Raw genomic sequence first — 27,526 nt, forward strand, 5'->3', positions numbered from 1 at the left:
GCCAAAAAATGTGGTATTTTAAGCCAAAACACAATCTTATCTGAAGCATAAACAAGGTTTTTTTGTGCCTAAACCTACCCACATGTTAATCACAGTAACGTATCCGTGGTTTGCAGAAACCCTACAATGCTGACATTTTTTCTGGCGCTTTGGTTGGGGTTATTCTGCTAGTATACCTGCATTCTTTAATCTCTCCTTGTGGAAAATTGTAGTTTTTGCTTGAACAACAGAGGGCAAAATCATATGAGTCAGTAAGACTGACTCCCCTGATCCTTTGTGTGCAAGCCGAGCTGATAACTAGTGAGTAACAAATGACAAAAATGGTTGGTTTTTAGCGACACCTCGCTGTTTTTCCAGTGGGGAAAAAGTGTGCATTGTAAGCCAAAACATAATCTTTTCCTAACAATAACCAAGTAGTTTTTGTACCTAAACCTAACCACACGTTGATCCATTGTTGAAATGTAAAGTTTCAATGATTCCGCTACCTAATAACATGCAAATGCAACATATTTGTTTGCAGAAACAATGGCAACATTTTTGGTGGTGACTGGGTTGATCTAAAACATTTTCACTTACGTCACCAAACATTAAAGCAAAACACGTAAAAAAACATACTTAAAATATTCTGTGAATAAAGTACCTGCCAGCAAACCGGTCTTGAAGCTCATTGTGCTGTTGACTGCTGAGGCTGTTAGTGCGCTGATCCATCAGCCAGCCCAACTCAGCCTCCAACACCTTAGTGCCATTGTTGTTGTTTGTGAGGGCTCCTTCCTGACAACGCTGGAGGATGCTCAGGGGAGCATTTTTGGGAGAGCCCACAGGTGGCCCTTGCCCTCCATTCACTCCATTGTTGTGAAAAAGCTCTGTCAGTTCCATGTTACCACTCTGCAGCCGGCTGTCGTTAAACCAGCGGGCAAGTTCGGCACGTCCTGTCCGACCCTCCAGTTGGCTGAACTCCTCAGGGGAAGGCCACCGCGTTTGAGCAAAATCATCCTTGAGGAGCGCCAGGGATCGGCTGTCTGGAGGCACTGAGCAGGAATTCGGGTTGGGGATGGAGGGCGCAATGATGGGTAGGGTGGAAGAGGGTGGAAGTGGGCTTTTAATACCGGTGCTTGGTTTGTGAATCCCATTCAGCTGTAGAGATTGCTGTTGTGGACGTTTCTTGGAGATGGCAGCACCGCCACCAGTGCCCATCCTTTTAGTGCCCATGGAATTGAGAAGGGCTTGTTCCAGGTTGTCTCGTAATGCACGGCGCTCTGCAAACCAGCTGTCGATTTCCTGATGAGACATGCGGGTGGTGCCTGCCAGATTGTCCACATCGCTGAGCGTGGGAAAGCTATTCCTCAAGAAATTCTCCTCTAAGATCTTTAGCTGCTCCGCCGTCTTTCCTTTCATCCTCTCCAGCAATGGGAACTGGGTCAGCACCGAGGACTTTTGCTGAAAGTCTGCTTTCATTGCTGCTGGTGGCTCAATACCATCCACATGCATGACTCCATTGTTGTGAGGAAGGGAGGTTTGATCGTGGGACCATTTTCCGTCCGTGCGAGATGTCCCGTTGGCCTCTGCCAGAGGAGTGAGTACCTTATCTCCTCTGGGGTAGCTGGCTTTCACCTCCACTCCCTGCTGCTCTTTTAGTTTCTTGCTATCCAAGGGGAAGCCTGGAATCTGGGAAGGGGCTTTAGCCAGAGCGCGGATTGACTGGATTATCGTCGGCCTCCTTATCTGTGGGGTAATAAGTGGCGGGGAGTTTGGCAGCTTCAAATCAGCAGCTGGCAAAGTGTGGGTATTCTGGTGCTTTTCTTTGGGTGAACTAAGAGGAAAAAGTAATGTGTTTTTAAATGGCGGGGCAAAGATGGGCGGGGGAACTATCAGTGGCCGTGTTAAAGACTCTGGAAAGACAATGGAGGGCAGCGACACCACCGGCTTTGTTTTGGGGTTTCCTAATGTCAAGGGAATCTTCCCTTTGGACAGCGAAGGTTGTGATGACGATGATGGCGGTGGCATAAAAGGCACAGCAACGGATGGCCTCTTCATCTCCATGGTGACCATAGGAACTGCTACAGGTCTCTTCATCTCTATGGGAACAGGAGGTGGAGCCATTGGGAGGCGGTCTTTTGGGGGAGGAGGGGGTGGAGGAGGAGCCATAAGGCCCCTGTCTTTGGCGTCGCCAGAATGGGGGGCAACTGCCATGATGGGCCGCTTAGACTCCGGGCCGAACACTGTCGTCAGGTGTGTTGGCAGGGATCGTTTAAGGGCGGGGCTGCAGCCAGTGGTAACTCCGGCAAGAGAGTTTGTGGTAGCGACTGCACTTAACCCATTGGACGCGGCTGTCCGGGCGTGACTTGCATGCCCGACTGTAGTGTGGACAATGGGCTGCTGGGAGGATTTGGCAGATGGCTGAGAGATGGGGCTTGTAGGCAGGACGGTGAATGTGTGATGTGCAGGAGGGATTGAACCGTTGAACATCTTCTTCCTGGCTTCTTCCACCTCCTCCGGGGACCAGGTGATGCCTTGCTTCAGCCGCTGTGTGGTGAACCAGACTTTGATCTGTTCCTCTGGGTGCTTGGAGGCAGCTGTAAGCCACGACAGCTCAGCATGTGTCGGGTAAGGAAACTTGTTAAAGGAGGTGATCAATGTCAAGTTGTCATCTAACGAAGGGTTATATTTGGTGGTGTTCAAGGGAACAGCTATTTTTGGTACAGAGTTAAAGTTGGGAGGGCGCTGGAGCATCGGGGTGACATGGGAGAGCCCTTGGAGGATGGTGGGTTCGGGGATGATGACTGTTCCGTTGATGTTCACTGCTGTGATTTGATTCTTCTGGATCAGGCCGTCCTGCTGGCTTTTCAGTTCGCTCCCTGGATAGAACTGCTGAATATTATCTGGGGTTTTCACTGTGGTTGATATACAAGGCGGAATCACTGAACTGCTGATGCTTTCGCCCTGTTCATTTGTCACTTCGCATTCAACTGAATTGTCCTTGCCTTCGATTGTCTGCTCTAAGATAGTCTGATTGTTCATTTTTATCCTCTTGAACTTGAAGTTGGTCTCGCCCGGGTGCTGGCTCTCATTGTGCTCTGTGAGTGAGTCGAACTTCTTGGTGTTGAAGTTGCAGACAGCACAGAGGTACAACGGATTGAGAATGACGTTCGGGTGACTGGAGTCCACATGCTCCTTAAATTCATTCAGGTTTTGCGTTGAGAACGGGCAGTATTTGCACTCGTAGCCTCTGGGCTGCTTTTTCTGGTACGTCGGGTCAGAGTCAACCCCTTCCCTGTCCTTCTCTGTGGCTTCTACATCCTCAATAACAGGCGGTTGATCTTTCTCACCCAACTGCTCCTCTTTTTGTAATGGCTCAGGATTCTCCACTGGTTGTGGAAACGTCTGCTGGTCTGGATTCTCTGTATCCTTCTGCTGGGGGTCTTCACTCTTTTCTGCAGATTCAGATTCTGATTGTTCTTTTTCGGTTGCATCGTTGTCCACCATTATTTCCATGTCCATGTCGGGGTCATCTTGCTCTTCAGGCAGGTCGCTGATGACCCGGACCATGCAGGGGGTGGAGGACTTTCTACGACTGGACATGATGGTTGCTGCTGGTGGTGGTGATAATGGTTGTGCTGGTGTTGCGTTGAAGATACTGTAGTTTTTGGCTGCTGCTGCTGCTGGTACTGGCTGAGGATGTCAGCCTGTCGGTTTTTGAAAGGGACTTACTGGGGTGGATCGGAGCTGATGGTTGTGGATACTGGTAAGTGGGTGGAGTTGGAGTCTCCAGCGTGCAAGAGGGAGGGCGAGAACCGGCTGATGGTGCCGGCCCAGGACCAGTTGTGCAGTGGCGTCTCCCGCTCACTGGCAGTGTCAGCTACCGACCTGGGCGTCATGGGAGGGCATCACAGACAGCAGTGGCTCTCAAGCTGCGCAGAGACAAACAGAGAGAGAGAAAATTACATGTTAATATTGTTTGTGTTCAGTGAGCTGCGCTGCAGCCACTTGGGGAAAGACTAAAAGCAGAGAAAAATACATGTTAGAAAAACATAGAGAGAAGTCATGTTGATATTGTTTGTGTGTGAAGCAATGTGCTGCATTCATCCAGAATGAGACAAAGAATGGGAAAAATGTATGATGGGCAATGACAGATGGGTAAAAAATAGATAATCTGCACTTTTGTAAACATTCAAACTACACTTTGGGTTCTATTTATTTGAGAGATGTGAGATCAGCACAGTACCAAAGATAAAACACAGCAACATCAACAGAGATTTTCATTCTCACCGGGGTCACTTGTACTGAAAATATATGCAGTGTGTTGTACTTTTATGAGCTTTGGATCAAATGCTCCGTCAAAGACAGTCAGCTGGATATGAAGCAATAAACTTTCAACACCTGAAACTTATTTTCTCTACAACATGAAATATTTATGACTAAAAAAGCAACACAGTGTCCTAAAAACCCTTTAGGTGTTATTAATTAATAATTAGTATTGTTATCAGTTTATCTGCCTCATCTCAAATGAATCAGTAAGTCTTCATAAATTTGATCTGCAACAATTAAAATTACATTGAACATTTGTCAAGCAAAAATGAAATTCATCCACTGACTCCAGCTTCTCAAATAAGGTGATGTTTTCCTGCTGGTGATCTGTGTTATATCAATCTTTTGTTAAATGGCAAATAAATATTTTGCTTTTGGACTGCTGATCAGATTAAAAAAACAAACAAACAAAAACAACAACAACAACAACAACAAAATAGATTTAACGGGAGTTACAAATACCCTTTTAATTCATTTAAATTACTGTATATTAGCCCATTATTTTAGCCTGTTGGTGATCTGCCAGTCTTCATAATAAGAGTTTAATAGTATAATGAATGCTGCCACAACCCAGCCCTAATAAGCAGAAAAAAATGGATGGATAGGTTTGTATATTTTCATTTGAGAAGGTTACAAATGGTTAAATTATAAAACTGTATCTTATATCGTTTTCCCACCAAAATTAGTGTGTATATGTGGGTATTTTAAAAGCGGGGAAACCTGCTAAAATGGGTGACAGATTCCTTTAACATCACAAGCAGTATAGACGTGTGTACACGGCTCTGCAGTAGATGAATATGCCTATCTTTTTTTTTTCTTTTTTTTTTTACCAGTGTGTCACATTCACAGGTTGTTCTCATTTATTGTTCGTATGTTTTCTATGGAAAGTAATGCACCATACATATCCTATGTTATCATCAATGGCGTTGTTAGGCCTGGGCATCTAAGGCCTCATCTGCAAATGTTTTATGAATAGATCTGATCTACTTAGGCTGTATAAGAATAGGCCTCAATTTGTAGAAAGCTCAGGATCTAATAATATGTCATTTTGTTTATACATTATATCCCTCAAAAATAATATGATATTGTAAGTTTTGGGTCTTCTGTATCATTCAAGCAGCGCATTTCGTGTGATCACGTGCAAGAGAGAAAGAGCAGCAGTAATCACATTTATGTTGCAGCTGGTAAAGGTGGAGCTCATTTTAACGGCTTTATATTCTGCTTGGTAGTTTAATCTGTAATTATGCATCATCCTTTATAAGTTGATCATATTTTGTATTAACAATCTAAGTTCTCGGTGCAACTAAAGCAGACAAATAAATGTATAAGTGTAAAAAAAAAGAAAGAAGAGAAAAGAGTAGAAATATAAAGTAGTATAAAACTGAAATACTCAAGTACAAGTACCCAGAATTCTCTAAATTTTAATGAAATCAGTGGCAAAGTATTTTGTTTTTACTCAATACAAATTAATAACAACTACTAATACTTTAACATCAAAATGAATAATCAATATAGAACAAGAAACTGTTATTAAGAGTAAATGAGGTAAATAAGATGCCAGATTGCATATAAAAAGCATCAAAATTAAGGTTCTTCCAAAAAAAAAAAAAAAAAAATCCCAGGGGAGAATCCCCCTACAGAGGTTTACCCCAGGGGTATACTCTGAGCAGGTCGCCAGACACATTCACAGCTACGGGCAACTTAGAGTCACCAATTAACCTGCATGTCTTTGGACTGTGGGAGGAAGCTGGAGAACCCAGAGAAAACCCACACTTCGCACACTCTGCACAGAAGGGCTCCCCCACCCTGGGTTCAAATCAGGAACCCTCTTGCTGTGAGGCGACAACGCTAATCACTCCACCACCATGCTATCCTACTTGATTTTGTATATCGCTTAATAATTCAGTCTCTCTTTCAAACTTGGTGCTGACTAATTTTAAATGATGTTCAAGCGCTGCTTGGACAAAGACTGGTGGTATTTGTGCTGGTGCGTTGTTGTGTCACAATGGAAGAGGCGCATCCACCTGAGTGTCATGTTTACATCACTGCTGACTGGAGCCAGAGTTGATAAATACCCCTGACTACTGCAGAGTTATAGAGATAAAGATTGTCTGTAATAACACATATATATCCTCTGGAGCTGTTTTGCTTGTTACACAACCACTCCACATTAAAGATGGGAGGTTTGGGTCTTGATAAGCAACATGACATTTTGCTTGCCCGCCCATCCCCTTCCCTCTAAAGTCCATACCAGGTTTCTGTGTCGGCGCTCCTCCTGAACATCACAGGAGCTTCATCAGGTCCAGCTTCATCAGACGCTGGCAGATGACAGCGTCTGCTGACAAAGCCAAGGCCAGAAGTTAAAAATAACGCCGCTCTGACTGACAACTTGGAGCGAGACGCCGCGCCCAAAAATTACGTTGAATCCAAGTGCCACTTAATCAGGACACGCTGTTCCAGGCCAATCACATGTAAATGCAATAAATTGAAGAGTCCACAGCAACTACAAAAGACAAAAAAAGTCTCCAAACCCCATTAAAAAGACATTAAGCGTCTTTCACAGATTCGGGCAAAGACAACTTCACAGGATAATTACCCTGTAATCATGTAATAAGAGAGACTCAGTGATGAGATCTCCTGACAGCTATCATCCACACAATGGAAGTGAGGGAGCGAGGTAGAAACAGATGGAGAGAGAGACAGAGACAGGTATGAATAAATATGGGAAGAGAGGGAGAAAGGGTAAAAATAAAAGGAGGACAAAAGCAGGTAAAAGGGAGAGAGATATAAAAAAAGAGACAGTGGCAAAGAAGCACGGAGATAAAGGGAAAGAGAAAGAGGGGAGAATCTAAAAACTTTCAAGCTGATGAAAGAGAAACAGGCACAAAGCAGAAGACGTTTTAAGTAGGCCATGGCCTGGCAGACAGAAAGAGAGAGAAGACAGTGAAAAGAAATAGACGAAGGAGAAAAGAAAGCAGATACACATAAAGAGGGAGGTGGAGAGAGGGACAACAGAGAGTTTAAAGAGGCAGAAAAAAGAAAACACAGAGGGAAGACGAGCAGAAAAAAGAGGACAAGAATCAAACGCAGAAGAAGAGGACGAGGAGGAAGAAAGCTTTTACATTTGACAGAAAATTTTAACAGAAATATCAGAAAAAAATAATCTGATAAAATGAGGTTTGGGTGCATTTTCTCTCTGCGAAGTTGGAGCTTTGAAAAGGTGTCCCAATCATTTGGGGGAAAAACACATTTGCCAGAAAAATTGAGAGTATTTCAACACTTAATTAGTATTGGGCAAGCTGTTATTTGTCCCCAGTGTCACTTAATGTTGGACATATTTCATGCTCTCACAGCCTTGATCAGCTTCTCACCGCCTGCACAGGAGACACATTTTATAGTTTCAGGGTACCCAGAGTCCTATTTGAGTTGTTGCACTGTGCAGCCCATGTTATTATAAATCTGATGCATTTACATTGCTGTTTACTGCAGCTAATGGGTCTCCTCAGCAGGTAAGCATATCAATAACATGACAGACAAGAGATGGAGATGATGTATCAATTATTTGATTGATAGAAAATGATTGTTATCATGTGATTATTGTACCTAAGTACTTCTTTAGAACAGACTGAAATCTGTCTTCACAAGTTCAAAATTTTGAACACAGTTCAAAACAGACATTGAAAACCTCCCCGAACCTGACCTGACATAAGACAGATAGAGACATGAGAACAATCAAACCCGATCCAACATGTATTTGAAATATATAGTGAGAAAACCAACCCCAGCAGCAGCAACATGATGCTCCACCAATTGGACTCAGAATCAGATGTCATTTTTCTTGCACTTCCAGCTCACACTTTCTGTCTCTAAAACAAAAACCTGCGGCAATTCAACCCGACCTGAATATGATTTTGGACCTGGTCCAACTCAGGTCCTGGGTCAGGCTGTACTAGGAAATGAGAGGACCTGTGAAGACCTCTGGTCAGTACCACCAGGCTTAAAAAGAAGTCAAGTGTGAAAAGCTGGCATCGTTGTTTGGCCACATTCTTTGGCTTGATTACTTTCAGTTAGATACTTCCTGACTCCTTTTCCAACATTTATGCAAAGTTCTGTATTTAAAGAAATACTCTATCGGTGCAGCAGCTGCAGAAATATCGAGCCTTGTAGTCTCTAGGTTCATAAACACTACATCTCCCATAATGCAACCCAATACTTCATTCTGCCCTGCCTGGTAAAGGGCAACATCTTTCAAACCCCATGTCCCCACTTTGTAAGAGACTTTCTGTTATATATTTTCTCTGCTCCAAAATCTTGACTACATTCACAGATCTCTGCCCTGAAACGCCTCTCGACCAACCACTGATGTCACATGTATGCACACTGGAACAACAAAAAAAAAAAGCTTCATTAGCAAGACGCTTTGGAGAAAAAATAAAAAAGACAGCAGTATGAGCTTCATCTCCCGGATGATTTGCTGCAGAGGTTAGATGACAGTTCCTCATATGTTGAAGATGAGGATGAAAAACACAAGGAACTCAAATGCCAGAGCTACAGGTCCATTAGCAGTTATTACTGATAGTTCTTTAGAGAGGTGTGGGTGCCTGAGAGGAGTCAGGGGTGGTGGGGCCGCGATGTAGAAGGTAGCACAGTGGAAAAGTTCCTCTAAACCTAAGGACATCCAGGGCCACATTCCAATGTCTCTGTCGGCGCCTCGCGACAATGCTGTCAAGGCATCTAGGCCAGCTGTACTGGTCAGAAAGCATCTGGCAGTCGAGCTCTACTGGCTGGCCACTGGGGCAACCTATCGCAGCAGTGGTATGGTTACAGCAGCCTTCTGTAGTTTCAACAGACCTCCCCAGCACTGTATGGTGAGAGATCTGCGTCTGAAGTATGATGCTGAAAAACCATAAATATATGGGAAAGCACACATGGATTCAGATATGACCGTTTTCACAGTCGTGACTTGACCAGTGATCGGATATGTATCAGATAAAGGACCACATATGAAGTGTCCACACTGCTCTGAATAAAAAAGATCTCCATCATGTGAAAGCAATAAAAAATTGCTCTGTTTGCTTTGATTTGGTTATAGTGCCACATTTTCTTGTAATGTGAATGTAAACCAAAATTACCCTGATGACATCACTCTGACATCATCAGGGTAACTTTCTCAGACTTGACAAAACTCCTGGAGAGACACGGAAGACATCATCCAACAGTTGTCACAGGCTGTCTTACTCACCATGACCAGCAAAGAGACCTTTGTGTAAGATTGCTGGAGTGCCCCTTTAACACAGAACTGGCATATATTAGCTTGACAACATGGTCAAACACAAGTATGGCGCTTAATATATTACACTGTGTGCTAAGGGTGCTTTCACACCTGCCCTTTTTGGTTTGGTTAAATCAAACTCATTTACATTTGAAATTATTATATTTGCAAGTTATTATGTAGCAGATACGTTGAAACTAGGCTTGAATGATATCTACTTTTTTTCCTTTTCTGAAATTTCACTGGGATATACAGTATATGAAGGTATCACTGTGCAGCGCAACACCGAGTTAAATGTAAAAATATGCTGTTTCCCATTCTCTCTCACTCTGCTGTTGCTGGCTAGCTGTTTACAGTCCTGTAATGTTATCCCCACCAACCACCACTTGGAGTCGCTTTGTCTGTTAGCTCAGCTGCCTGTTCCATCAGCAGAGACCGGAGGCTGTTGTACACTACATACGGTGAGTTTAATAGTGAGGGGAGGGCCTGTATTTTTGACAGTTGAAAATTATACCATCAGGATTTCTAAATACCCTGGTATGCTGTAATACCATGATACTGCCTCAGCCTAAAAAAGTTGAAACTATATGTTTTACCAGTGCTGTAGTCAACATGGGGTTAGGTCTCAGATCTTTTCTCATAATTACGAGAAAAGATCTCATAATTACAAGATCAGGATCTCATAATTACGAGATCAGGAAAGGTGTCACATTAGCCACTGCTTCGCTCAGAAACACATACTGCACATCCACGAAGGGGGAACTACTTTAACCAGCTGCCACTCGGGTGGTGCCATCTTGACTATATCCCATATCTTTATTATAATGTGTATATATTGGAAATTACGACGGAGTATTACACTAAGCAAGGACAACAGTGCGCTCCGTAGGCTATTTTGATCTATTTTATACTTCAGATTTATATTGTTTGGCGTTAACTGGTGACAGAAAAGAACGAATTTCATTCTGCAGGGAAACGCGTGTCCTTACTGTGCATATTGAATCTTGAATCTATGCTTTATGAAGACCCTGTGTGCGCTCAGAGCTGTGGCACAAGTTACGCACCGAAATCTGGTGGAAGAAAAATAATAATAAGACGAAAAATAAGTAGGCTGTGTGTGACTTATGCGCTGATGAAGTGGTGGGTGATCGATGTGCCTGACATCAATTGATTTAGTTTCAGCACCACGGTAGTGGCCAGCTCCTGCTAAGATATAAACAGAAAGAAAGCGGACAAGGTAATTACAGAACTTGTCTTGAGAAATATTTTTTCAAATTCAGGACTCACCAATAACGATTGCCCGGGGCAAGTAAAACTCACGGTCGGGCATGCAAACTAACAACTCACTTGCCCGATCGGGCAAGTTGCTAAAAATAGTAAAAGTTAATAACTAGTTGATAAAATAAATGTATTTTAAAATGTGCTCCTTCGGCTCTGATGCAGCGGGCTCTCTGCCTGAAGTCACAGCCACACGCTGTGTAACAATGTCCTGCCCACAGCCCCCATTGATATTATTTTGCGCGACGGACGCTTCATATAATAACATAACAATATACTATTTATGGTGATATGCCATCGTGTCATTTCTGTCTCTACATGGTCACGCGTTAACAATTCTCCTCTGCTCTCTGTATCGCGCACGGCGGAGTTCCGCCACACACACAGCTGAGCAGAGTGTGGAGTCTGGCTCGGGCCGCATTTTCCTGACCAAACCTGACCCCGAGCCCGGTGCAGTTTGTCAGCTGACAAAGTTATTGAAATGGACAGTGTGTAAATAACCAACAGACTGCTGTTACGCACAGACAAACACGGCACTCATGCTGAGCTTGTGTTGTATTCAGGCGTTGTCACGTAAATAACAACTTCCAGCACTTAAATAGGTCATAGCACAAAACAGCAACATGTCATGTGACTTTTAACTTTTATTATATTCAATAAAATTGTATGTTCCCAAATCTTGATACACCTCATATGTAAGCTAGACAGACATTTCACCTGCTCATACTGTGCACACATGTACTGTATGTACTTAGTCCTAAAGAGCCGTTCTGGTGCCAGTAGATACATAGAAACATCCCAGCAGGCTGTGCTTTGCAAGCATACAAAAAAGTTTCACGCATGTGAAAATTATTTTTCATGCATGTGCTTCACCTCCGCTGCTACAACTCCATCCTAGGGGAAACACTGCTGTGTGCGTTTTGTGCAACAGGTGGATGTGGTAGTCTACTGGTAGAGTAGAGAGAGAGCTAAGTAGTGTTGAAGTAGAGTAGAGCAGGGCAGAGAGATGGAAGCAAAATATATTAAACCCGGTGTTAATACAGCAGAACTGGAGAGAGGGGTGAAAAATAAATAGAGGTGGGCATGGCTCAAGTAGGGCACAAAATTATAGACGGAGAACGATTGACAAATTTTTCACTTTAAGCCCTGACACTGTCATTTTTGTGTAGGAATTAAGCTACAATACATGACGTATGTTGTTTTAATTAATAAATACAGTGTGGATAAAGATTATATAACATAAAAATAACTGCAGTCTGTTAAGAAACTCTTAACAGGAGCTGGCCACTACCGCGGTGCTGAAACTAAATCAATCGATGTCAGGCACATCGATCACCCACCACTTCATCAGCGCATAGGCTAGTCACACACAGCCTACTTATTTTTCGTCTTATTATTATTAATAATTATTTATTATTATAATTTTTTTCCGCCAGATTTCGGTGCGCAACTTGTGCCACAGCTCTGAGCGCACACAGGGTCTTCATAAAGCATAGATTCAAGATTCAATATGCACAGTAAGGACACACGTTTCCCTGCAGAATGAAATTTGTTCTTTTCTGTCACCAATTAACGCCAAACAATATAAATCTGAAGTATGAAATAGATCAAAATATATACGGCGCGCACTATTTTAATATCTCCTTGCTCAGTGTAATATTAATGTGCCTGCCGCGGCTGGATCTGTGAGCGTTTGGTGGCTAAGAAGAGTGTTAAGAGTGGGTCAGCTCGATCTTACAACTCCTTCTTAGTGAAAGATCTTCTTAAGCTAAGAGCGATCTGGGAAACGCGGCCATTATCATGTCAACATACAGGGAACATGTGTCCAGAGTTTATGACATTTACCGGGAGAGCTAGAGCCATTTGACTAAAGCTGACGTTATTACTGCTGTAGCATGATGTTATTCGGTTAAATACCACATTTCTAATAGTGTCTGAGCTGATTTATTGATACAGCATGCTTGTAGGCTGCTGTAACGTTAGGTTTACAGAGAAAATAACGGGATGTGACTTAATCATGTGAAAATATCGTTAGTGAAACAGAAACAAGTGTTAGTTAGGGGACAAGAGTCAAGAGTCACAAAGACTCACGTATGTTAAAAGTTACTCACAATCGGTGTATTTACTGTAGGCTATGTGTCCGGGGTCCTTCGCCTGTGGAACGAGTAACGTGACCACTAACTTGTCCCCAGACGAACGCATGTTTCTGTGAGGCCTATGTGTGTCACTAACGTACTTTATGTATTATGAAGGATGTCAGACTGGCCAATCAGTGGCAGAGCTGGGCCCGGAGTCACAAACAGCGCATTTCGACTGACACAGAACCAAATCGTCAGAACACCGGCACGGTGCCGGTTCCCGAACCTAATTAGGTAGCTATAGCCTACTTACAACGGCATGAAAGACAATCTGACATTCTGATTCCTTAAAAAACTATGACTTTATTCTAATATTATTAGTTACTATTACTATTCTAGTAATATTATGACTTCAATCTCATTAAATAACGACTTTAATCTCATAATTCGACTTTATTCTCGTAGCCTAATATTATGACTTTTTCTCAGTTATGACTTCATTCTCGAAATCTCGTAATTTACAATATAGCCTACATATTATAATAAAGATATGGGATATAGTCAAGATGGCACCACCCGAGTGGCAGCTGGTTACAGTAGTTCCGACCCCCCTTCGTGGATGTACAGTATGTGTTTCTGAGCAAAGCAGTGGCTAATGTGACACCTTTCCTGATCTCATAATTACGAGATCCTGATCTCGTAATTATGAGATCTTTTCTCATAATTACGAGATAAGGATCTTGTAATTACGAGATAAGGTGTCTAATTTTTTTTATCCAGTGAATGCAATGCGCTTCCGTAGGTTAACACTGTCGCCTCACCCAGAATCTTGCTGCAAAAGGGTTCAGGGTGTTCTATGTTCTCCCTGTGTCAGCATGAGTCTCTTCCGGGTTCTCTGGCTTTCTTTCACAGTCCAAAGGTATGCAAATTAGATTAATTGGCAACTCTAAATTTGCCCATAGGTGTGAATATGAGTGCGAATGGATGTCTGTCTCTATGTGTCAGCCCTGTGATAGTCTGATGACCTGTCCAGGGTTTACCCTGCCTCTCACCCAATGTCAGCTGGGATAGGATCCCTAGCAGGATAAGCAGTTCTAGATAATGAATGGATGAATTAATTTTATTTCATTCCTCCACAGATGGTGGAGTGTTACTGTTGGTGATCCAGGACTCACAGAACCACAGTTACATACGCAACTCTTGTTTGGAGTTGATCCACAGTAGATTTTGAATGAGTCAAGAGGGTGTATCCAAGCAAAACTGGGAATTAAGTTGCTCTTTAAAAACGTCAACTTGGACTCTTATTTATAGTTAATAACATCACTGTTGCTCACAGCCTTGATACTGACACAAACTTAACAAATAATGCTATTTCCATTCACATTTTCTACTTTTAAACATGTTAGTTTCCTTAAAAATACTCTGCCAGAGATCCAGCTGCTGCTGGAGGTGACATGGGAAAAGAGAGATAAAACAAGAGGAAAAAGAAACGAGTGTAGGAGGAGGTGAAGAGAAGAGAGCAGAGAGTGCATGTATAGGAAGAGGTGGAGGGAGATGAGTGTGTAGGAGCCAAAGAAGAGAAGAAGAAGAAAGTGCCGCGGATCAACAGTAAAGGGAAGAGGACAAGGGAGTGTAGGAGGAGAGACAGAAAGTAAACTGACAGAGAGGAAACTGAAACAGAGAGTTTCAAATGAACAGAGGAAGATCTGGCAAACACGCTGGATGATGGAAAATAAGAACTGCAGAGGCAGACGGAGCTGCAGGCCGAAGCTGCGACGGCGGCTTCGCTTCATGTCGGCGAGGAGAAATGCGGCCGCTGCCAGCTCCAGGAAGAAAGGAAGAAAAGAAAAAACAACAGTGTCATGTTTTGCTGCATCACTGGATCGGCCTCGAGGACTCTGGGCCAAATTCTGATGGGGGGAGTCATATGCCGCTTGGCTGCGTCCCATTTTGTCGGGCTCAGCTCGCCTCCACGCATCCTTGTAATTACTTGTACAGTATTTGTGTACAGGGGATTGTTGAGAGCAGGGTAGCACTCTGTAATTATGTAGAAAATAATAAAACTGCAGCCGTGACAACAGTGATTTGCAAATTGCAAGAAGCGGCAAATTTTCTTTTTGAGAGGCAGGTGAGGTCCTAAATGGGGAAACAAACAAACCTTTATGTCCCTTCCGCTGGCATGCTTTTTTCAAAGGCAGCACTGATATTTTCGCTAGATGTGACATTCAGGATCTTTTCCTTCATCCTCTAAATCTTCCCAAAACCAAATCCACACCAGAATGGGACACCAAAACTCTGCACTGAAAGTGACACCAAAGTAACTGGAGTGGACCGTCCCGGGTGAAGCAGGGTTCACTGCAGGTTTTACAGACACTGATGAGGAAAAACATATCAGATTTTCTCCTCCATCAAGGGCAAAGCGACCCATCAGTCTAACCACAAACTCTATCCATCCATCTCTCTGACTGCACTGTAGGCAATTCAGTTTGCATGTTGAGGCGAACAAGGGCATACCGGAGAGAAAAGGGTGTCGAGGAAGCCATAAAACAACTCACAGCCGAAAAAGAAGGTAATGAGGAGATATCTTGGGAAATGAGATGACAAATTGGGAGGACGAAAGGAAGATCGGAAGGCGCCAAGTGTGCTAATAGGAGGGGTTAAAGACGTTTTACTGGAACAAGGGCAAACTGGAGGGGACGAGGGCTCATGGGGAGGGAGACGGCGAACATTTTCGGCACAGAAAAAAAGAACCCACTGAAATCAAATTCCACCGGTGCTCGTCTCATGGTCACCAGGGGATCTGAATGAGGGTGGTTCATAACTCATCCTGCAACCAAACGCTCACGGAATTTAGGGATGCACTTTTTCTCTCCAAGTATCATTTCCATTAACATACCTTTCCAACACCAGTGATCTTCTTTCCCTCTAAAAAGTAAAATCTGTGACCTCAAAACATCACTCTTCAGTGTTTACGATAAAGTTAGGCTGAACTACACATCAGCCTATAAGTGGGGTTATTCACACACCATCCTTTACGCTGGGTCAAATTTTGATTAGAGCCTTACCTTTATGAAATTTCACGTTACAATGCATCAAATGCATTGTGACGACTAGTGTTGTGCATATAGATACAGAGCAGAGGAATCAGAGTGGAAGAGACCTCACTGACGTAATTACATGTTTTTATTCTCTTCACCAAACCTCTTCAGCTGTGCGTGCTCACAAGTCAAAACCAACCTGCTAACAATCTCCTCCTCCTCTTTCATGTTTTTTTCCTACTCCAGCTGCTAAAACTTTGTTTTAAATGAGATGTAAGACTTTTTTTTTACCTAGCTTTGTTGATCATGTAATAAAACTAATTATGGCCATGTGATGTTTCAAAATGCCCTCTGGACAAAAGATGCTGACAATGTGTCACCCATATAAGGCAAGGCCCACCTCACCACCCGTCATCTCCCTCTGTTGGTGGTCAGAGCATCTTGCGCTTCAGTAAAGTCTTATATTTTCTCGTGTGGTGTCGAACATCTGCATTATGTTGTAGGGAATCTACTGGTATACTATTTGTTGGAAATCTATAACAATACTATGTGTCATACAGGGACACCAAAATGCTGTGATCTAGGCACCAGTGCTATGTTTTACATGACAGCACCATTTGTTGGGACTTAAGCCTTTACAAAGGCCTGACCTTCTGTGGTCCAGTGAATCCCAACAATGTGTCTCAAGATGGAGGTGCGACTTCGAGTTTCATATCACGGCTCTAGTTCTGTGACTACCCTGAAAACTTTCTCCTGAAGCAAAGCCAATAGGCCCTTCATATAAATCTGACTATCACATCTGCATTTTTAAGAGTTTCTGGCTCCTGAGGACGAGAGTGATGAACATCAGGTTTTACAGGTGAAGCTGCTCTGCCTGTTGCTGGTGCCTCACTTTGATGGCAAGCCAGCAGATGAGTCCTCAGATCTGTTGTGTTTGTAGAGTAAAGCAGCTGAACATTACAAAGTTGGCAAAAACTCTCATATTTGTTAGTAAATTTGTCATCTAAAGGTTGATTTAGTTGTGCGTCAGCTCTATGCAGGACCTGCACTGTAGCCTACGCAACACTGTTGTAAGCATTTATACTTGTGATTTTCAAAATTACCCCTCCAACACTCTACTTGGGTTTCTGTGCCACTGTGTTGAGTTCTCATGAAGTGCAGTAAAGTTTGATTAATTCAGCTATAACATGGCTTAAACGCAGCATCAAACAAAAGCACACATTTAAGCTCCATAATTATAAATTAGCCCAGCAGCTAATACATTTTCCTCAAATCATACAAAACCAGAAACAGCAGCAACATTTAATAAATGTAACGTTACATAATTCTTCTCCATAATAAATTATAAGGTTCACTGACAAAATAGTTGTTTTATACTAAACATGTTTTTCCCCACATCCACAACATGCTAACATTATTAGCATAAGCCTGTGACATTTTCTGTTGCATAAATTAGCCTAGCAGCAAGCAGACTTTCCTCTACTCAAATCCAGGATCTTCCACAGGACTTAAAATGCTATTTTGTGGAAGCTTTATTGTATTCACAATGTCTTGTTTCTTATCTGTGAAATAAAAGTAAATTAAAGATTCATTTCCACTGAGGGAAATGGTTTTCATCTTACAATGAACAGGAAGTCCGCGTCACCAGGATGTGTAGTTACATTTCTAGGGTGGTGTACGTCAGGCTACGGCATAAGGTATGCATCTACAAAGAGTCTATGCCACCTGTATGGAGCCAAGTCAGCGCAAAAGATGTGTCAGCATCCTGAATATCCGCAGAACAGACTGTTAGCGAGTGTCCTCCCTCCATTTTTTTTATTAGCTCAGTTAACTGACAGGTTGCTGCTGGACCACAAGGCAAACTACTTTAAATCATCTGTTGCTCTTCCATTTTTTCCCATATTCAAACAAATGTGTGTATAAAAAGTGACAGTCATGGTTGTAAAGACTTCCTGTGTAACAGCAAAGGCCTGTGACTGCTTTCACATTATGCCTGTCTCGATGATTACATTTATCGACTTATCATAGGATACATGGACATGAGCTCGATCATGTTGCTGATCTATATATTACCTGGTGTTTTTGTTGATTGATGCATTTGTTTACATCAGAGTGTCACCAACATTTTAGCCAACATGATGCCAGAATAAACAGCAGGGTTTGCTCGACTATTAGGAGACTTGGGCGCAGTGATTCTACTTTTTTTCTCTTCACCTTGCCTACTTGCGTGAACCCAAAGAAAAATAAAACAACCTTAAAGACGACACAGTGTGGCTTACCGGTAGCCTGCAGCTGCACTTTTGGAGTGGGTGAGGCACAGTCCTGATAGTCGTTAGCTTGTCAATCCCTGGCAACCACCCAACAAATCCATCAAATGTAGTTTTACCTTCTTCCAACAACTCAGCCTCACTAAGCAGCTTCACTACGCTTGTCTATTAGTTACAAGAGGTTTGGTTTTGGTTTTGTGTTTGTTGGCCAAATTTTGTATTAAGTCTTTTTTGGGTCACTCCTAAAAAGGTACTGTAGTATTATGTTAACTTTCTTGTACTAACAGATGTTAATTACTTTTTTTTTTTTTTTTAAAAACAAACATGTTTTTTGTTTTACATATATTCCAACATCTGAATATTCTTAAGAATTAAAAGTTCATTGCTCTTTGAACAGGTGTACTTGCATTTCTATGCTATTATATTATCATTATATCAGTGGCATAAAATGGTCTCGAAATGAAAGTAATATCGTTTATTGCAAATATTCCAGGGACGATATATTGTCCAACAAAGTAGTTATCATGACATGCCGATTTCACATTAACACTCAACACTTAACACGTGGCAAAGAATCACAGGTAGCTTTACGAATCGTTTGCTTGCCACAATAAATCGATGAAGCAGAAGAGAAATGTATTTAATGTGGTATTGTCACAATCCCACAGATCTGATCAGCACGTCACCAACAGATTTCAACCCTGACACATCTGATGAGCCTCCATGAAGGGACATGATGATGGTCCCTTGAGCAAGACATTAGTCCCTACCTGCTGCTCACATTGCACGTCCTCCTGGGTAAAATGACAGGACAGTAACATGTAAATGACTGAACGAGAACAACAAGCAGGCAATGACTGAAGAAACAACTGAAGGTTATGAGATGGTGTCGTTAGGAAACTAAAAGCATTCCCGTGACCCCCCCCCCCCCCCCCCCCCAAGGCCCACAGTCATCATGCAGCACAAACTGTCAGCTCCATGTGTGTGTGTCCGCGTTTCAATATAAATGTGTGTGTGGGGATGCTAAATGATTGATCAAAGGATGCCTTTGTGTGGGCACCTCGTGGTGCTAATGCATCATTAACACAGCTGGTAGTATGACCCAGCTCTTCTGAGAGTGCCAGGCTATTTCCAGCAGCTTTCTCTTAAGCTTATAGAGATCCAAATCTCACTCCTGTTATATAAGAGTTCTGCGAAACCTACTGAAAGGACAACATGACTAGTTTTACCTCAGGTTATTTTAGCTGGCCCTTTTACAACAGGGGGAAGAGACCTGGATTTTTACCAGTAACTGCAGTCTGTAGGAATTACTGACATGGGACTGAAATTACAGACAGAAACAGGCTGGTAGAAAAATCACTCCCTCCTGAAAGATAATCTGTCCTAACAGAGCTCTAAGTAGGTCTGGGTGATACTGACAAAAGCAAACATGATAGTTTCACCCATAACATCGATAACTCAACAATATTCTATCAGAGAAACATCCCCCAAAGACCACCTTCAGGACAAAGAAGATGTCTAAAAATTTAAAGGCCTGTGATACTGAACATACTGAGCACACTAGGCACTGAAGAAGATAAATGTTTCTTTCCTCTGCTGCTACCCGTATGACAAGCTTCACATTTTCAACTCTGTTAAAGCTACATTCATTGCTGTACACTAATTGTTATGGCACAGCAATGGAGACTGCACTTGCAACCTTTGTAGCTAACTGACATGCACCTCACTGATGAAGGAGATACCATGTGGAGACTGCATGAACTGTGACTGGTCATCCTAAACTACCGATCTATTGTCATTGTTGATAGTGACAAAAAAAAAAAAAAAAATCAAGAAACACTCAGACATCTATCAAAGACCAGGGGGCAGTGCGCCATCAGGAAGTTCAGGAAGACTAGTCAACAGCGTATCCATTCCAGGCCAAACCAGCTGGTAGTCATAGAGTTTATATTTTCAGTTTCTGATGTCAGTAGTTATCGTATGCTCCTTGGCCCTCACAGTTGCAGACAGCACAGAGCTGCCTGCCTGTCAGACTGGGCCAATCTAATACTTTTCAGGGAAAGTACCAAAGGTCCCTCCCAATTTGAACCGATTCTCATTTTTGCTGAAATCTTATCTGCTTAGTTATTTTCATCTTGAAGAACTTCCATTTCTCTTGATTAATTGGTCCATAAGGTGCCAATTGAAGTTGTGTTGACTTTTTATGCTTAGCGTACGATACAGAGACAGACTGTTCATTTCATCCATATTTGTGCATGCTTCCTGAAAGCTTACAAAAATGGACATAATGGAGCAGTGCTCCAAGAGATTGTTTAGGCAGTGTGGTGCAATTCCAGCGAGATAAGACTGTAGGAGACAATGAAGAAATTTAAATAATGGTGGAGCAGAATGAATCATTAATATAGTAAAAAAAATTCTCTGTCCGCATAGATAAGGGTAGAGACATTTACATTTACATTATCAAACCTCAGTTTTAGGTGCATTTTTCTTATTTGTAGTAAAAATGCTGACAAACATTCCTACACCAAGCAATCAAAGAATAGCAACAGTAAGCAGGGAATATTTAATTCCAAAGAGGACCTCCTGTAGACCCTTTGAGGACCCTCAGTGTGTCCCGTCGCCCCACATTGGGAACCATCGACCAAGGCCAAATGGCGCTTTAAGCATTAGATAACTTGGAAGCATTAAATGGCAGCATAGAGCAGCAGAGCTAAATCACTGATGGATCTTGTGAGGCAATTTGATGTGCTGATGAGAACAAAGCTGGCTTTTCATTGGCAGAGAACCTTGAGAGAGAGTTTTAGGTCTCGGGTGATTGGCTGGATAATTGGAGCGCTGCTCTCAGCCTTGCGCAGACGACGGCTGTCGAGTTAGCCAAACTCTTGTATCGCTGAGTATCTCAAGGTCAAGCCTGCAGAGCTGAATATGAATGACATCAATCAATCTATTCATCCCGCCATCGCTCCATCGCTAATGTCTTATCATTCACCCACTTTTCCTCCGTCAGTCCTGACTTCACATGACTGAAATGGCTCTGTATGTTCACTGTGTGTGGAGGAGGAAGATAGTAACTACGCTCACAGAGATAAAAACAGAGCATGATGGAAAGACCACTGATTCTTTTGTATTAGATAACTTTCTGTCAATCTTGCCTCAAAAGGCAACAGTGTTTTTACATTAACACAAATACTTTATATTAGAGCTGAAATGATTAACTGATTGTCAGGAAATGAATTATTTTGAGAACAGAGTGATTGTTTTTCCCCAAAGTGATCTGGTTCCATCTTCTACTATTAGAGGATTTGCTTTATATTTGTTTTGATTTCTCATTTTTAATTCTCTTTTTATTGAGATATCCACCAATCCTTTTATCATCTCTCATACATTTGAAAAATAACATAACGTTTAATAATGATAAATTTATAATAACTCGAAAGGACCGATTACTCAGTACATTAACCCCATACATACACACGTCTGTATATAGTAATACTTCTCTCCTTATTTATCCTTATATAAATACATACATATGCAATAGGGACTCATAGACTCACCACCCACTTTATTAGGTACACCTGTGCAACTGCTTGTTAATGCTAATGGCTAATCAGCCAGTCGTGTGGCAGCAACTCAATGCATTTAGGCATGTAGACATGGTCAAGACAACCTGCTGAAGTTCAAACCGAGCATCAGAATGGGGAAGAAAAGTGATTTAAGTGTCTTTGAACGTGGCATGGTTGTTGGTGCAAAACGGGTTAGACAGGTCTGCTGATCTACTGGGATTTTCATACACAACCATCTCTAGTGTTTACAGAGGATGGTCTGAAAAAGAGAAAATATCCAGTGAGCAGCAGTTCTCTGGGCCAAAATGCCTTGTTGATGCCAGAGGTCAGAGGAGAATGGCCAGACTGGTTCAAGATGATAGAAAGGCAGCAGTAACTCAAATAACCACTCGTTACAACCGAGGTCTGCAGAAGACCATCTCTCAACCAACAACATGTCGAAACCTTGAAGCAGATGGGCTACAGCAGCAGAAGACCACACCGGGTGCCACTCCTGTCAGCTAAGAAAAGGAAACTGAGGCTATACAATTCACACAGGCTCACTGAAACTGGACAATAGAAGATTGATAAAACATTGTCTGGTCTGCTGAGTCTGGATTTCTGCTGGGACATTCAGATGGTAGGGTCAGAATTTGGCGTTAACAACATGAAAGCATGGATCCATCCTGCCTTGTATCAACAGTTCAGGCTGCTGGTGGCGGTGTAATGGTGTGGGGGATATTTTCTTGGCACACTTTGGGCCCCTTAGTTCCAACTGAGCATGGTTTAAACACCACAGCCTACCTGAGTATTGTTGTTGACCGTGTCCATCCTTTAATGACCACAGTGTACCCATCTTCTGATGGCTACTTCCAGCAGGATAACGCACCATGTCACAAAGCTCAAATCATCTCAAACTGGTTTCTTCAACATGACAATGAGTTCACTGTACTCCAATGGCCTCCACAGTCACCAGATCTCAATCCAACAGAGCACCTTTGGGATGTGGTGGAACGAGTGATTCCCATCATGGATGTGCAGCTGACCAAAATCTCTGAGGATTGTTTCCAGCTCCTTGTTGAATCTATGCCATGAGGAATAAAGGCAGTTCTGGACAAAAGAGGGTCCACCCCGGTACTAGCAAGGTGTACCTAATAAAGTGGCAGGTAAGTGTACATACAGATATCTTTCCCTCCACAAATTTTAAGTTGTTTGGATTAAATAAAAATAAGACATAAAAAGAAAAAACACTTAAACTCATGCACTTGGGTCTACCCAGCAACACACCTCATACAGTACATTTTTACTTCTGTCAGAGTTGAGATTTGAGGAATGTTTCCCGTGTAACAAGTTTTAGAACATTTCCAAATCTGTAGCGACAGATTCTCCAATTCTGTGATTTAACTGGTGTTATACATCGATCAGCCAAAACATTAAAACCACTGACAGGTGAAGTGAATAACTTTGATTATTTTGTCATGCTGCTATTTTCTGCTGAGGGGCCGCTGCCATTGGGGAGTACTGTTGCCATGAGGGGGGTGCTTGGTCTGCAACTGTGTTTAAGTGGGTGGATCATGTCATGTGGATACTTTTGACCCACTCTCAGTGTGTGGCAGTGTGTTTTCTGCAGAGGCTCCGCCCTCTGCCTGGATTTTCTTTCTTTTTGCTGTGTTTGGGATGTTCCTGGGCATAGTGTGAGATCGGGACTTAATCAAAAAATGTAGCAACCTTGTACCAGAATGTCAGCAGCATGCATCCAGAAGGAAGATATGAAAATCCCTAATACAGCGCCAAAATAACACAAATATGGCAAGGCAAAATGTCAAAAGGACAAAGATGGAGTTGTTTTTCACTTTCACTTTTGCTGGCAAAACTGTTTACAAATGGCAGCCAACAATTCTTGCATAATAAACCTTTAAGATACTGACCATGAAATTGTAACAACTGTGGTTTGAGTCTGACAGGGGTCCTTTGTTATCTCATTCAAATCCTTCATTTCCTGTCACTTTTCTACACTCCTCTGTCAAAATAAAGATAAAAATCTTGAATGAGAAAACACTGAACTGACTCATAATGATGTTCAGCTCTGTGTCACCATAGTCAATATTTTCTCTTCTCGTTTTAGAACAAAAGTCCTTATTTCCGCTTTTGTGGAAAAAAAAAAAAAAAAAAATTACTGTATCTTTATAATAACAGCAACTTTTCTAAGAAGATTTTTTTTCACCTTCACAATCAGCAGCCACACAGTGTACATCTGACATTATAAATCTGCTGCCGGTGTGGGATTATCATGAAGCGATGATGCCTGGATGTCATTTTAATTTCATTTTCACATTAGCTTTCATTTCAGCTGTGATTCTGTTGACATTTAAGTAAATAAAAGAAAGAACAGTCAGGGGAAGTCTGATTTTTGACAAGTGTGTGACGCAGCGTCTTATGAGTTGATACTGATAAACAAAATGATAGCACACACATAAACACACTCACAGGGGGGTCAGAAGTTAGGCAACACCACCCGACTGAAGTGAAATGTCTAAAAACTTGAATCATGTTTTACACACCAGAAAATCTGGACCGACTGGGACGCACACTCATGTATGAATATCCATGAAGAGACACACAAATGTGCTGACTCACACACACACACACACACACACAAAATCCCCCTGACCTCCAGCTGTCATGATGGACAAATACAAGACACACACACACACACACACGCACACACACACACACAACCAGTCACACAAACACCCACCGGCCTCACATGGCCATGGTTTAGGAATGCAACACACACACACGACACTCTATCAATTCTCCTTCTGCAAACTGTCTGCCCCCCGCGACCATGAAATATGAATGAAATACAATTAGCAGCTTTAAAGAACTTCATCAAGGCCAAGGTCTCCGTCCAAACACCCCCCAACACACACACCTCACTGAACTGACAGACAAGCAAATAAATAAATTGTCCTTGGACAGAGCGACCAATCACGCCTCGTGGTGTCTGTACATTTTTACAAATATTGACTCTTTTCTTGAGACATAAAAACTTTTTTCAGCCCTTTAAATTTTTCTGTCTCGGAGCATGCCGCTTTGCCCTCGTGACTCCCCTGCCATCCCTCCATCCTAAAATTTAATGGATGCAGTGACTCATTAAAAAGTGAAAGGGGGGAGGAGGAGGTGGAGGGGGGGGGGGGCAAAAAAAAATTAGTAAAGAGACAGAGAGAGATAGAGACAGAGAGAGCTGTGCTTCATTTCCATGGCGTTACCATGGCAACAGCAGCGCAGGAGAGACGGCGAGGTGCCCTTCTGCCGTCGCAGCGCCTCGCCGCCGAATATTAACCAGGCCTGTATGCTCAGGTGCTAATTAGGAGAAGAGGAGGGGGAGGAGGAGGTGAGGAGGGAGGAGGAGGGAGGTCAGGAGGGAGGAAAAGGGGACGGGAGTGAGAGAAAAGAGAGTGAGAGGAGAGGTCAGGAGGGGGGTAGTAGAGGAGGTGAAAAAAAACACACACACAAGAGGTGACAACAGAGAGGAGGAGAAAAGAGGGGGATAGGTGGAGAGAGAAGGTCAGGAGGGGCAGAGGATGGAGAAGAAGAAGAAGAAGAGGAGGAGGAAAAGTGGGAGCAAGGAAAGAGAAACAGGTGGTGAGTGGAAGAAGAGGAGGAGAGGGGACAAGAGAGAGGAGGAGGAGAAAAGGGGAGGGGGAAAGAGGAGGTCAGGAGGGGTAGAGGATGGAGAGGAAGAGGAGAAGTGGGAGCAAGGGAAAAGGAACAGGTGGTGAGTGAAGGAAGGAGAGGAGGAGATAAGGTTAAGGAGAGGTGAAGAAGAAAGAAACAGGAGGAGGTCAGGGGGTAGATGAGGAGGAGGGAAGGGGGACAGTGAGCATGAGGAGAGGAGAAGACAAAGAAAAAAGGAGATTTCGTAAATGGGAATGATGGAGGGAGAGAAAGTCAGCAGGAGGAGGTGAAGGGAAGAGGGGAGGGAAAGAGGTCACAAAGAGGGAGAAGGGGCAGCAGGAGGGGAAAGGATGACAGGAAAAGGAAGAGTCTGAAGAGGGTCAGGATTGCGTGGAGGAGAGGAGAGGGGGAAGAGATGAGGACTAACAGGGAAAATGAGGGGAGGAGCAAGGATCGAGGGAGAAGAAGAGAGGAGAAGAAAAGCAAAACAGGAGAAGACAGGTGAGGAGGAGGAGGAGGAGGAGGAGGAGGAGGGAGGATGGGGGAAAAGGAAAGACAGAAGGAGAATGTAGGCAAAGGAGAGATGCGAAAGAAACATTTAGAAAGAGATGTGGAAAAAAGAGGAGAGGAGAAACAGATGAGATAAGAACAGGAGAAAAGGGGAGAGGAACACAAGAAAAGGAGAAAACAAAAGAGAGAGGAAGGACACATAAGGGAAGCGAGGGAGAGGACAGGCATAATGATAAAACATGTAAAGAGGAAGACATACAGTGGAAGTAGAGAAGGAACGGGGAAAGGAGAGATAAGAACAAAGGAGGAGGAGGAAGGAGAAGAGGCACCAGAGATAAGAAGGGGAGGAAAGAGAGATAAGGAGAAATGACGAGTGAAAGTAGATTAGAAGAAATAAGGAGAGGAAGGAGATAAAACGGTAAAAAGAAGGAAAGGAAGGAGACATAAGGAGACATAAGGAGAAGAGGAAGGAGAGATAAGGAGGGGAGGAAAGAGAGATATGGAGCAATGAGGAGAGGAAGGACACATAAGAAGGAAGGAGGAGGGGAAGGAAACATAAGAAGAAATGAGCAGAGGAAGGAGATAAAGAAGGATAACAGAAAGAAAGGAAGGAGACATGGAGAAAGTAGAAGAGGAAGGGGAAATAAGGAGGGGAAGAAAGAGAGAAAAGGAGAAATGAGGAGAAGAAGGAGATAAACAGGAAGAAAGGAGGAAAGGAGAGAGACAGGAGGAAGGAGAGGAGAGAGGAGATATAAGGGGAAGTTAGGAGAGGAAGGACATACAAGAAAAAATACAGATAGGAAGGAGATAAAGAGAACAAGAGGAGGATGGGAAAGAGACATGAGGAAGAAGGAGAAGAAGAAGGAGATAAAGAAAAAAGAGGAAAGGAAGGAGTCATAAGAAGGCAGGAGAAAGAAAAGGAATGATAAAGAGGAATGGAGGAGAGAGATAAGTAGAAAAGAGGAGAGGAAGGGGATATGGAGAAATAAGGAGAGGAAGGAGATAAAGAGAAAAGGGAGGGAAGGAAGAAGACATTAGGAAGGAGGAGGGGAGGAAGGAGAAGTACGGGAGTCTCGTCTCCTCCAAGCCTGTCAGGTTGATCTGTTCTACTCAGAGGGGTCAGAGGAGGACAGCGGAGGTGAAAGAGGGAGAGACGGAGGAGGGAGGAGAGGAGAAACAAAGGAGAGGAGAGAGATTAAAGGGAGAGGGAGAACAGGAGATGAAAAGAGGTTTACAGAGGTATAGAGAGAGATGGAGGGATGAGAGGAGGCGAGACGGTGGAAGTGTAGAAAGAGAGCGAGTCGGGTCAATAAAACATGCATGAGCTAGTCGCTGTGTGTACATCTGTGTGTGTGTGTGTGTGTGTGTGTCCTTTTACAGGTGTCTTCCTCTTTCTTCTTCATGTGTGTATAAAGTGTCCCATCTATATATGTGTGTGTGTGTGTGTGTGTGTGTGTGTGTGTGTGCGTCGTCCTCTTGTTGGCGTGTGTGTGTGCATGAGTTTAGCATCTGATTTAGCCTCTCGTGTATATGCGTGTCCTCATGTCACGTGTAA

At 42.9% G+C, this 27,526-nt stretch overlaps 1 protein-coding gene across 2 annotated transcripts in view; it reads right to left on the reverse strand.

Annotated features, from left to right (window-relative positions):
- The window catches only part of LOC117263125 (zinc fingers and homeoboxes protein 2-like), a 184,978-nt gene that overhangs the window by 24,341 nt on the left and 133,111 nt on the right, over positions 1-27,526 (reverse strand). The window contains exons 1-2 of one of the 2 annotated variants that reach the window (XM_078176040.1): positions 6,557-6,640; positions 641-3,908 (exon numbers count right to left, since the gene is read on the reverse strand). In XM_078176040.1, the coding sequence (XP_078032166.1) occupies positions 641-3,579 (2,939 nt within the window). In that variant the 5' untranslated portion in view covers positions 3,580-3,908; positions 6,557-6,640. Of the gene's footprint in view, positions 1-640; positions 3,909-6,556; positions 6,641-27,526 lie in introns of those variants that run through there. The other variant, XM_078176039.1, reaches the window with a different exon arrangement.

This window comes from Epinephelus lanceolatus, chromosome 16 (assembly GCF_041903045.1).
Source record: "Epinephelus lanceolatus isolate andai-2023 chromosome 16, ASM4190304v1, whole genome shotgun sequence".
NCBI lineage: Eukaryota > Metazoa > Chordata > Actinopteri > Perciformes > Serranidae > Epinephelus > Epinephelus lanceolatus.